The following is a 12,844-nucleotide window of genomic DNA, read 5'->3' on the forward strand; positions in this document are numbered from 1 at the left end:
GACGAATCTGATTGATTTTTTTTGATTGGGTAACTAGAGAACTGGATCAGGGAAGAGCACTTGATTTGATTTACTTGGATTTTAGTAAAGCTTTTAATACGGTCCCACATAGAAGAATCATGAATATAATGATTAGCTTGGGAGTGAGCGCCAAGGTGGTGACGTGGATTACAACTGGTTGATGGATAGAAGACAGCGTGTGATGGTAAAAGGAACCTATTTTGAAGAGAGAACTGTGTTAAGTGGAGTGCCACAAGGATCGGGGTTGGGACCGGTTCTGTTCAATAACTTTGTGAGTGACATTGCGGAAGGGATAGAAGGTAAAGTTTGTCTGTTTGTGGACGATACTAAGAACTGGAACAGAGTGGATATGCCAGAAGGAGTAGAGAGAATGAGATGTGATTTAAGGAAGCTTGAACAGTGGATGAAGATATGGCAGCTGGGAATCAATGTCAAGAAGTGCTGAGTCATGCATCTGGAGTATGATAATTCAAAACAGCTGTATATGATGGAGAGGGAAGGGCTGTTGTGCACGGAGCAAGAGAGAGACCTTGGGGTGATGGTATCTAGCGATCTGAAGACAGTGAAGCAATGTAACCAGGCGATAGCTAAAGCCAGAAGAATGCTGGGCTGCATCGAGAGAGGAATAATCAGTAAGAAAAAGGAGGTGATAATCCCCTTGTATAGGTCCTTGGTGAGGCCCCACCTGGAGTACTATGTTCAGTTCTGGAGACCGTATCTCAAAAGGGACAGAGACAGGATGGAGGTGGTCCAGAGAAGGGCAACCAAAATGGGGGGGGGGGGGGGGGGTCTTCATCAAATGACTTATGAGGTTGAAGGACCTAAATATGTATATACTGGAGGAGAGGAGGTGCAGGGGAGATATGATACAGATCTTCAGATAACTGAAAGGTTTTAATGATGCACAATCAACAACAAACCTTTTCCGTTGGAAAGAAATCAGTAGAACTAGAGGTCATGAAATGAAACTCCAGGGAGGAAGACTCAAAATCAATGTCAGGAAATATTTCTTCATAGAGAGGGTGGTGGATGCCTGGAATGCCCTTCCGGAGGAGGTGGTGAAGACAAAAACAGTAAAAGATTTCAAAGGGTCATGGGATAAACATTGTGGATCCTTAAAGGCTAGAGGATGGGAATGAAGAAAAGAGTGCATAGGGGTAACTTGCTGGTGTGGCGGTTACTACCCTTAACCAATAAGCCTTCATACTGTTGATGAAACTCTATCATTGCTCTCTGCTTCAACAGCAGGGGAAAAGATTAAAAGGGGAATTAGATTCAGACAGCAACCAACAAGAATATTGAATTGTACAGTCTGAGAAAACAATCATGGGGTTAACTTGCTGATGCGGTAGTTACTACCCTTAACCAATAAGCCTGATACTTTTGATGCAACTTCAACATTGCTCTCTGCTTCAACGGCAAGAGGTAATAGGGAATTGGACAGTGACTTGTATGGAGCAGTAGATACTACCATAAGTTTGCTGGGCAGACTGGATGGACCATTTGGTCCTTTTCTGCCGTCATTTCTAAGTTTCTATATTTCTATGAAGACCTTGTTCCAGAAGCCTTGATGAGGAAATAGCCTTTAAGAAAAGAGGAGTAAATAGAGCATATCTCCCTCCATACTTCCAATCCTCCCTGAATCTACCAAAGAGATTGGCGATTTAAGTTATAACTGTGTTGGTAGCGCTGAGGCTCGGTGTTTCAATGGCATCAGACTGTGCTCAGAGACTGAGGCATCAAATGTGTTGACAGTGTAGAAGCTCAATGCACTAATGGTGTCAGGGCTCAATGCATCAATGGTGCTGGGGATTATGTATCAGTGAGTCATGCATCGACAGGGTCAAGGCTCCATGCATTTATAGTGCCACTGGCACTGAGGCTTGGTGCTGTTTTATCAGTGCTGATGGTGCCATTGGCTCTGAGCAGTAATGCTTCTTCTTCTTAGTCTTCCCGGAGTCCTGCAGTGCCCATGAGGGGTTTATGGATGCCTGAGCACAGCATTTTCACTATATGCTCAATCGTGATAAGGTGGAGGGGCCCAAAGCCTGCTCCAGTGAAGGGGAAGGCCTGCTCAAGAAGCTCTTACTCAACTCTGCACCTGGGGTCCTAGAAGAGGCTGTGCTCCAGGAGGAGCAACTGTGGCTCTTTAGAGATTTATACAGCTCTCCCATCTTCCAGACTCTCGATCTATGTTTCCATGTGATATCCAGCCATAATGGTAGCAGGTAGGAGTGTCATGGTCAGGCCTCAGTCATCGGTAACAAATTTGATGGCCATTGATAATAGACATTTTCTTACTATACATGCAATCCTTGAAGCTGCTGAGGGCAGCCTTCTTGGAGCCGGACATTTCTCTCCAGGGTATGTTATTTTGTTTTTGTTATGTTCGTAGACCCCTAGTCCGAGACGAAGGATGGTACTCACCAGGAACAGCCCAGGTGCCCTCGTCTCTGGAAGGTGGAAGACAGCAACCAGGAGCTCCGTCTCACAGGGTAGACCAACCAGGAAGACCGCAAGCAAGCAGAGGCTGAGTCCGGGCAATAGTTCCGAAGCAAGCAGCAGGCAGGTGGTGTCAAATCCAGGCAATGGTCCGAGGCCGGTGGCAAGCAGGCAGAAACAATGTCCAGGCAAAAGTCCAAGGCAGACGGCAAGCAGGCAGAGTCAATGTCCAGGCAAGGGTCGGTGGCAGGCGGCAAGCAGGCAGAATCAGGTCCAGGCAAGGGTCGGTGGCAGGCGGCAAGCAGGCAGAATCAGGTCCAGGCAAGGGTCGGAGGCAGGCGGCAAGCAGGCAGAATCAGGTCCAGGCAAGGGTCGGAGGCAGGCGGCAAGCAGGCAGAATCAGGTCCAGGCAAGGGTCGGAGGCAGGCGGCAAGCAGGCAGGGTCAAACGATCAGCAGAAGAGCCGGGAAGGTCAGGAAGACAAGCCAAAGGTCCAGGGCAGGCAGCAAGCAAAAACGAGAGTCCAAAACCAGTCCAAGTCACAATGAATACCTAATCCAGGAGCAGCAAAGCAGGAGCACAGAACCTGTTGCAAAGGCGTCTTACTGGGCTCAGGGAAAGGTTTAAATCTCCCTGACTAGTGACGTCAGCTTCCAGGGCCGGCCAGGTTTTCGCGCCATTTCCCCTTTAAGGAGCGGAGACTGCCGCGCTTCCCCCGACGCTGTCTCCCGACCCTCTTCAGAAGGCACGCCGTGACTCGCGCGTGGCAGACGACTTCGGGAGGGACCCTTGGCCCGCAGACCGACTGAAGTAGGGGGGCCTGGCCGCGGGCGACCGGACAGGTGCCACAACAGTTTTTAGTTTTTTAATAGCATTGTAAAATGCTGTTTGGGGGCTGCCATGAGACAGTGAGTAATCACAATCTAAGAAAAATATTGATAAATACTAAAAAATATCTAAGATATAATCAAGCAAAAAAAACTGAGAGAAATGTATATGTCCAAGCTGAAGCTCAGACAATAAAAGCCTGGTGTTATGTTTTTGTAAGAATGTGAACCCTGGGCTGAGATGAGAGGTGTCTCCTCCCACAGGGAGGAGCCCTGTGAGCCTCACCGTCCGTGGCATGGGACACAGCTAGAAGTAAAACTTTTATTATGAAGGAAGGAAAACTTAATGTCCACAGAGCTGGAGATGCAATAGTATAGTCCTGAGCAATGGGGAATACCCAGAGTGAGGCCACAGATGAGAAGATCCGGTAATGACCCACGGAGCGGGGTATGCCAGGGATCCCCTCTGATAATTGTAGACACCTCAGGAATACAGATCCGGTAGAGTTGCCGGAACCCGGAAGTGGCTCCCATAGTTGGTGTGTCAATACTCTGCAGCACAGGAAAAGCTGAATAGTCTCTACTGAAGGAAAGACGGTGGTGGCCCAAGGCTCGGGGTACTCCGTGGGAAATCCTCAATACAGTTCGTGTAGTAGAAGTCAGTAGAGGTACTCACAAGAGATGGTTCCAGGAAAAAGAGAGACCTGAGAAGCAGGTCTGGTAGCAGTCAGGCAGGTAGTCCCTCTGAGGAGCGGATAGCCAAGGAGCGGGTACTCAGAGCGTTAGTTGCCAAGACCAAAGTCAGGAAAAGGAAGTCCTCGAATGAGGCGGATTCAGCAAGACGGAACTCCTTGCTAACTCGTAGAAGGCAAGGGCCAATCAGGTTAAATACAATAGCGGATTGACGTCATCGGGAAGGGACGTCTCTGAGGTTCCCGCCATGACGTGTACAAAGGAGGCCCTTGCGCATGCGTGCCTAAGTAATTCCGGATCCAAGATGGCGGTTGGCTGTTCGCACGCAGTCCCAGGGACGCCAGAGAGGTTGGCGGGGATTAGCAGAGACCGCCATTCTTCCCAGACTTGATGGTGCAGGGATAAAAGAGGTGAGCATGAGAGGTCGCAGCCATCTGCGACCGACAGGCGTAACACCCGGGGACTTCAAAAGGCAGCTCCTGTGCAAGAAGTCTCGTACATGTTCAGTAGAGCAAAAGTTCTATGAATTAAGAGAGAAGGGTCCATTTGGTGCTGTCAGATGACATCACCCACATGTCATGGGTAGTTCAGCCTTGCTTGTTGATGGAGAAGCCAAGGTTCAAATCTCACTTCTCCCACTAATGTTCCTTGTGACCTTTGGTAAACTATTTAATCCTCAAGTACCAACTTAGGTTCCCAGGAGCCTTGCAATCTATCTACTGTACATGAATTGTAATACATGTTGAGCATGGCTTGGAAAGGCAAGTAACTAAATCCAAATAAAGAAAATAAATATATCACTGTACATTTGCCTATGCAGCCTTAGGCTACACCTCAGAAATGGAATGGAACTAGAAGGCCAACTGACTTGAGAAAATAATGTAGGATTGTTTTCCAAAAGTGAAAGCGTACTTGATAATTTAATCTTTCTATCACTTCAGATCATATGAAGAGGTACCCAATGGTGTGAGTGGTTTCATGTAAGGCTGGATAAATGTATTTTACACAAGATTGTATTTCTTTACAGAAAAGCCTTTGGAAGAAAATGAAGACCACTGCAAGTGTAAAAACCTTGTAGAATCCCAAAACAATGCAAATGAAGAAGTAAGACGACTAACCAAACAACATATCCTTTCCTAAAAAGAGTATTGATGTGTCTGCATTTGATAATAACCCCTTGTGTTCATAAATTCTCCCAATGTTTTGCTGTTTTAAGGATTAGTGCCTTATGTTTGATTTTGTATTTTTGGCCTACAATAATATGAATCCTAAAGATGAATGTTCACCCTCTTTACAGCTAAGATCAAATGTAAGGATTTTTTTTTTGTCTTTTTGTTAGTCACTTTGAGCTTCCAAGGGAAAGTGATACATAAATAAACAGTTGCTGGATTGATTGAGGATACAGTAGCCCATGTAGCTGAGAATGAGAACCTGCACAAATGAGGGGTTAATACCCTGCCACCTAACCCTTTTGGAGACATAATGATGCAATGATCATTACAAAAGCAAACCTCCGATTGCTACAAGAAAACAAGTAGAAACAAATCCAGAAGAGTTGAAGTAAATCTAATCACATCTGCACATTCAGAGAGTAATTTTCAGTGGCCTGCGCAAGTCAGCACATTTAAAGTTAGAGCAGTAGTTTACAAACTGTGTGCTAGGAGCTGCATAGTTTATAAAATACTGCACACTGCACAAAAAAATAAGTATATATGTTTCAGAATGCATATTTGTAATGCAGGAAATCACATCATTAACCATTTTATAAAACTACATACATATATTTTACATGTGTAATGATTGTAATATGTGCACATAATAACCCTGAGTTAAATGCGGAAGTAGTTATTTTGTAAAGTATGTGCGTACTTCGCTTATGAAAATACTTGTGCACATACTTGGAATCTCCAGTTCATCAACATCCCCACCAGTTCACTCCAGCCCTCCACCAGTTTACCTAGAACCCCCCCACCACCACCACCACCACCACTTCCTCTAGACCTCCCACCCAAAAACAGCAAACAAAAGATAAGTGCATTTTTACTTCTGCAAATTAATTAGCAGGTATAAAAGTATACGGACAAGTTCAATAATGTATGCACATATATCACTTACAAAATAGCAACTTGTGTGTGCCCTTCCAAACCCCACCCCAGAATGCTTTAAATTGTCTTTTTTTACCCCGTCAACATTTATGCATGACACCACAAGTCCAAAATAGCATATTTGCATGTATATTCTATTTACATGCATATACTGTGTTGATTTTACGTGCATAATCACTGCATAACTCTTTGAAAATTACCCCTTCAAGGTGCTGTAAAACCTGCAAAGAAACTCTTGTGAAGCATCTTAGAAGTGAGTTGTTGCTTGGATTGTCAGTATGCCTAATCCATAAAAAGGTTTTACACACTACTTGGGTATACTGTAAATTTAGTATATTGAACCTATATTTCAGAAATAGAAGTATGCAACTTTTTAAGCTCTCCTCTAAACCCCTGAGAATTGCCATATCTGGTAGAGTTCCAGTTTCTTTATAATCACTGGATTTGATTGGTCCATAGCTATTATGATGTCACAAATGCTAACACATACACTGCATCAACCAATTGGATTCCATTCATGGATAGCATTAGTAATCATTCCAAAGCAGTCCCTAAGGCTCTTGCAGGAAAGGTATTACTTAATAAATATTTGGTAAATAGGAGATATTATTTGCTGAGTGTACATTCAAACAACAAGAATAAATTTCATTCCCTGCACCTACTTCATATTGGGAAACAATTCCAGGAAAATGACAGAATCTTTACTGCTTGCTCTGCATGCAGACATAGCTTCTTGAGGTGTAGCATACTTGGAATCCTACCTATGGTGAGAAGGCAAAACTGCTAGAAAAACAGTCCCGCTCCTGTCTTTTTATAGGGGGAGAATAAATAAAAACAAAGCAGATTGTGTAGAATTAACTGAAAAAGTGACTTTGTGTGTGCAGCTTGCCTTGTAAGTCCAGAAATAGATTTCAAAGAAACAAGAGGGGCAGGGATAAAAGAAAATATGAAGCAAGGACTTGAAAGGTAATCAGAATGAAAATGAGAAAAACCTTTTCTGTAAGCCTGCATCCGCCCACCAATGTAAGCAGATGATACAGTGAGAGGAGTTTGAGAACCATTAGATACTGAATATATATATTATATTTTTATTCAAATTCCTTTACCAAACTGCAGACTGTTCGGTTCCAACAATAATGGTACAGTTACATGACTTCTGAGAGAGTAAGGGGGCACTTCATTTTGAAATGGCTCCAACGAATTCAGTAGCATGAAGGCGGTGTATGAAATTCTCACTAAGCAAATATTGCACAATAATTTTAAAAATCAATGTTAAACTTTCAATAAAACAAAATGAGCTGAAAAGAGATTTTGTTTTTAAAGAGATCCATACCACAAAGAAAGATATCATAGGACTGAGGCTATCATTCACAGCCACACCATCTCGTTTCCCTCCCTTGCAGGAACTCTAAAGCTGAGATGGTGCACTCCAGAGTAATGCACAATGCTACAAGCCAGAGTGTGTCCAGTATTTAGCACTGGTACACCAGACTCTCTTTAAACTCAGGGTTTTTGTTGTGGGGTATTTTTTTATTATTATATTGTATTATGTTTATAAATAACTTCCAGAGAAATGCATTTGTTGAAAGGAGCACGTTAATCAGCAGTAAGGTCTGCTCTAAGAGGAACAGGGGATACAAGAGCAAGAGAAGATCAATAGCACAGATATTAGGTGGAGCTCGGAAGAAAGGTGGGATGTTGGTTGCAGGTGATGACATCTAGAAAAACAGAGGTATAATGGGGTTGGAACAGCTGACATCTCCAACAGAAGGGTGGAATAAGTGCCAGGGATCCAAAATGTGAAAAGGTACAAGGGTGGGAGAGGAAAAGTGAGATAGCGGGAAGTTTCGCAGTAAGAACAGTAAGCTACATATGTTTGGGGGTTCTATCCTTAACTTATGCGTACTAGAAGCAATTACACAGCGAATGGAAGCTCTGGAAAACCGCCTGAGATACAGATGATGAGAAGAAGTGACCTGAAGCATTTCTTGTACATAAGCAGATAAGCTGTAACACAACAATAAAAAAAGGATTGCAAGACAAATCTTTGGGTCTCTGCAGTGGGAAAATGATGTCCTGCTAAGACATGGAGTTACAGTAACAGTTTCCCTTGAATGTTTGGCCTTGAACCAAGGAACAGAACAAAGAACATGTGCAAACTCCTCATTTTGTAAAAATGAAGTCACAAAACAGTAATTGAAATGCAACAGCACAAAGGAAAATATTCTGATCTATGCAAACATAAAGTGCTGTTATATGGACCAAGCAGTTTTAATTGTATGTATTATATTTTTGAGTACCATTTGCTATGGTACTTTGTGTACTTATTAGAACCGCCAATAAAATTGTGCAGTGCGATGTGTCAAGGAAACAAGGTATTTTTTTTCTCTTGGTAAACCTATATAATAACAGTACTGCTAACTGAAAATTAATTAAGGTGCAAATACATCTTGGATTGAGCACCACAATGCCCCACTTCTGTGGATGGTTTCCAAGGATGTGTATGTGTTATGCCTGGGGCCTAATGTAATGGACTAGTTCCCTACTTGGTCAATAAGAGGGCAGTCTTCAAAGCCATTCACACAAGTAGTGATTTTTTTATACATGCAGATTGGCCGTCTGAAAATGTCGCTCCTTCAATGTAGGTAGAAGTCTGCACCAGTGTTCCATGATGCACATATTTTTAGCCGCAGTTAGAGGCAGCATTCTTGGGGGCATGTTTTGGGTGGAATTGGAAAATAATGCGTAGATTGTACTTTCAAGTCTATGCATGTTATTTTCCATAGAAAATCTACCAGCACAAAAAGCAGGTGCAAATAGTTGTGAAAATCTGACAGGGACCATAATATGAATACTTTTGCTATGGCCCCTGGAACTGAACTGAGACCCCCAACTCATTTTACAAATCCCTACTGACCTACAATGAATTTGAGAGGTGAAAAGCTCTGTAATGCTATGACATAGAAATGTAGTTGCTGATGGAAGGAAAAGAGACCAACGTGCTCCATCCACGCTGCCCATCAAGTTTAGGGTAATAACTGCCACGCCATGCAGGTTACCCATATGCCTTCTGTAAAGAGTAGTAGCTGATGTTCCGTGTAGGTTAATCCTATGCCTTCTATAAAGGGTAGAAACTGCCCCGCCATACAAGTACTCCATTGCAGAAATGTAAACTTTAGGTGTAACACAGGTTGCCCCATTTATTCATTTCCATTCTCTAGCCATTGGGGATCTTTGTGTTTGTCTCATGCCCTTTTGAATTCCATTACCATTCTTGTATTCCATGTATCCACCACCCTTTCTGTGAAGAAATATTTCCTGACATTGTTCCTGGGTCTTCCCCCTTGCAATTTCATATTATGACCTCTTGTGCCATCCAGTGCCCCATTCTACTTAACATTAGAACAGAACAGTTGTTGTCAAGAAGACCAACTTGGCTTTGCCCTGTCAAATCATTTCCAGAGTCTATTTGTACCCCAGCACATATTTTCCATTTTTCATAACCAGCTGGGTCCTAGTTAATAGACTTCAGTAACTTTTTCTGGAAGACATATTAATAAACAATGTTATTGTCCACATATCTTCAAGATTCCTTTTGTAGAACACCAAACCTGAAGCACTTCACTTTGTACAAAATCTACCCTAAAAGCATCTCAGTGAGCCTGCACAGCACAGAAAACAGTCTAAAGCATAATTATCATCATCAATGGAAAACCAAGCTAAAAAATACCTCCATACATACTATTGATTGTGGAATAAACTCAAACCACCCATCAAATGGCAAAACTGAAAGTGGACAAGGCCATGGGGCTGGTTGAGTTGCATCCCAGGATACTAACTGGGCTCACAGATGTCCGGGCAAGACCACTGAAGGGCCTATTCAGAGGAGACAGGCGTGGTGCCACAAGTTTGGAGAAGGGTGGTTGTAGGCCAGCTTCACAAAAGTGGCAGCAGAGAGGAGACTGGAAACTATGGGCTGGTTAGCCTTATTTCGATGATGGGAAAATTAATGGAGGCTCTGTTGAAGGAAAGGATAGTGAACTATCTACAATCCGCTAGATTGTTGGATCCGAGTCAACACGGTTTTACCAAAGGAAGGTCATGACAAATGAATCTGATTGATGTTTTTGATTGGGTGACATGATTTACCTGGATTTCAGCACAACCTTTGATACTGTTCCACATAGGAGGCTTGTGAAGAACATGAAAAGCCTGGTAGTGGGTCCCAAAGTGATGGAATGTATTATAGATTACTTGATGGACAGACGACATCGAGTAGTGGTAAATGGAACCTACTCTGAGGAGACAAAGGTAATACGTGGAGTGCCTCAGGGATTGTTCCTGGGGCCAATTCTGCTCACTATCTTTGTGAGGAATATTGCAGAAGGGTTATAAGGAAAAGTTTATCTTTTTGCTGTTGATACTAAGATCTGCAACAGAGTGGACACACCCGAAGAAGCAGAGAAAATGAGAAGTAATCTAAGAAAGCTCGAGCAGTGGTCAAAGGTTTGGCAGCTGGGATTCAATGCCAAGAAGTGCAGAGTCATGCATTTGGGGTGCAGAAATCCAAAAGAGCTGTATGTGATAGGGGATAGGGATGTGCACAGCAAAAGTTTAAGTTCATATGTCCATATGTCCAAAGGGGGTCCCATTTGCGGTCAATATGGACATAAACAGAATTCAATGAGTTGAGTATATGTCCATATGTGCAAATAAAAATTTAAACCCCTCACCCTCCTTAATTCCCCCCCCCCCCCCCAAGACTTACCACAACTCCCTGGTGGTCCAGCGGGGTCAGGACGCCATTTCTGACCAACTTTGCAAGGAGCACGTGACGTCGGCGTCACGTCGGAGTGACGCGGCGTCACGTGATTCCCCGCGGGTTCGCGCCGGAACGCTCGTTCGGCCCCAAAAGGAACTTTTGGCCAGCTTGGGGGGGCCTCCTGACACCCCCAAGCTGGCCAAAAGTTCCTTTTGGGCCGAACGAGGATCCCGGAAGCGACCCCGCGGGGAATCACGTGACGTCGGCATGACGCGGCGTCACGTGATTCCCCGCGAGTTCCCTCCGGCACCCTCATTCGGCCCAAAAGGAACTTTTGGCCAGCTTGGGGGGGCCTCCTGACCCCCCCAAGCTGGCCAAAAGTTCCTTTTGGGCCGAACGAGCGTTCCGGCGCAAACCCGCAGGGAATCACGTGACGCCGACGTCACGTGCTCCTCGGAAAGGCTTTCAGAAATGGTGTCCTCACTCCTCGCTGGATCACCAGGGAGTTGTGGTAAGTCTTTGGGGGGGGGGATTAAGGAAGGTGAGGGGTTTAAATTTTTATTTTGGATCAACAATCGCGATTTCCAACTTATTCAACATAGCTATGTTGAATAAGTTGGAAATCCGATCGTTTATGTCTTATCACTTTTTTAAGTTAAAAAAAAAAAAAAGTAGCGTTTTACATTTATGTTCAATACGAATGCACACCCCTAATAGGGGATGAAAGACTGATGTGAATGGACTGTGAAAGAGACCTCAGAGTGATAGTGTCTGATGATCTGAAGGCAGTGAACTAATGTGATAAAGCCATGGCTAAGACAGAGGGATCCTGGGCTACAGAGAGGTATAATCCACAGAAACAAAGAGATGATAATGCCCTTGCACAGGCCTTTGGTGAAGCCTCACCTAGAGTACCGTGTTCAGCTCTGCAGACTGTACCTCAAAAGAGATAGAAACAGGATGGAAGCAGTCCAGTGAAGGGCAACCAAAATGGTGTTGGGCCTGCATCAAAAGCCTTATGAGATGAGACTGAAGGACCTGAATATGTATACCCTGGAGGAGAGGAGAGACGGGAGATATGATACAGACTTTTAAATAACTTAAAGGTATTAATGATGCAGAAGAATTAAACCTTTTCCAATTGGAAAAAAAGTTGTATGATATGAAATTCCAAAGAGGTTGGCTCAGGAAGAACACTAGGGAATATGTCTGCATAGAAAGGTTGGTGGATGCATGGAATCCCCTCATGGAAGAGGTAGTGAAGACCAGAAAGGTAATGAAATTCAATAGTGTGTGTGATGAACACAGAGGATCCCTACTGGCTAAAGGATGGAAGTGAAGAAAAGGGGTAACCTGTGTTAACTGGTCTAACCTGCACAGAACAGCAGTTTCTTCCCTTAACAGAAGGCATGGGGGTAACATGCACGGAGCAGGAGTTACTACTATAAAAAAAAAAAAAAATCTTGCTGGGCAGACTGGATGGACCAGTTGGGTCTTTTTCTGCCGCCATTTACTATGTTACTGCTTTACTAAATGACACAATAACTAATATTCTTTCTGGAGTTATAGAACTATTATTTTATAAAACTGGGAACCAGATACAGGCTACAAATCAAGCAAAAAAAGAATAAAATAGTCATAAGCCATTCAATATGATAGCATGCATACAGTGAGTATGTGGAATCTGCAGTGAGAACAATGCCCTTAAAGTTCAGAAATCTTTAAACGAATGATCTTATAAGACTTTGATGAACAGCTTGTGAGTTATAATTGCCTCTTTGTGAAGACAATGCTGACATAATATGGAAAGTGTCTAACATCATGTACTACAGTTGTGCTTCTAGATGTTTTAAACTTGAATTGTAATATACCTTCATAAACAGCAGAAAAAAATGGCCTGACTGAACAGGAAATGCTTGTGTGCTCTCCTTTAGACAGGTAGTGAACAGCCTATTAGAAACAGTCTCCAAATGCATTGCTGGACAACTGAAACA

General features: G+C 43.4%; 1 protein-coding gene across 1 annotated transcript in view; it reads left to right on the forward strand.

Moving 5' to 3' along the window:
- Nucleotides 1–8,450, forward strand: part of MATN2 (matrilin 2) — a 199,473-nt gene extending 191,023 nt beyond the window's left edge. Inside the window, exons 16-17 of the mRNA XM_029591768.1 lie at nt 5,011–5,109; nt 7,995–8,450. Coding sequence (XP_029447628.1) covers nt 5,011–5,109; nt 7,995–8,050 — 155 coding nt within the window. The 3' untranslated portion in view covers nt 8,051–8,450. The remainder of the gene's footprint in view (nt 1–5,010; nt 5,110–7,994) is intronic.
- Nucleotides 8,451–12,844: the final 4,394 nt, after the last annotated feature.

This window comes from Rhinatrema bivittatum, chromosome 2, assembly GCF_901001135.1.
Source record: "Rhinatrema bivittatum chromosome 2, aRhiBiv1.1, whole genome shotgun sequence".
NCBI classification, from domain to species: domain Eukaryota; kingdom Metazoa; phylum Chordata; class Amphibia; order Gymnophiona; family Rhinatrematidae; genus Rhinatrema; species Rhinatrema bivittatum.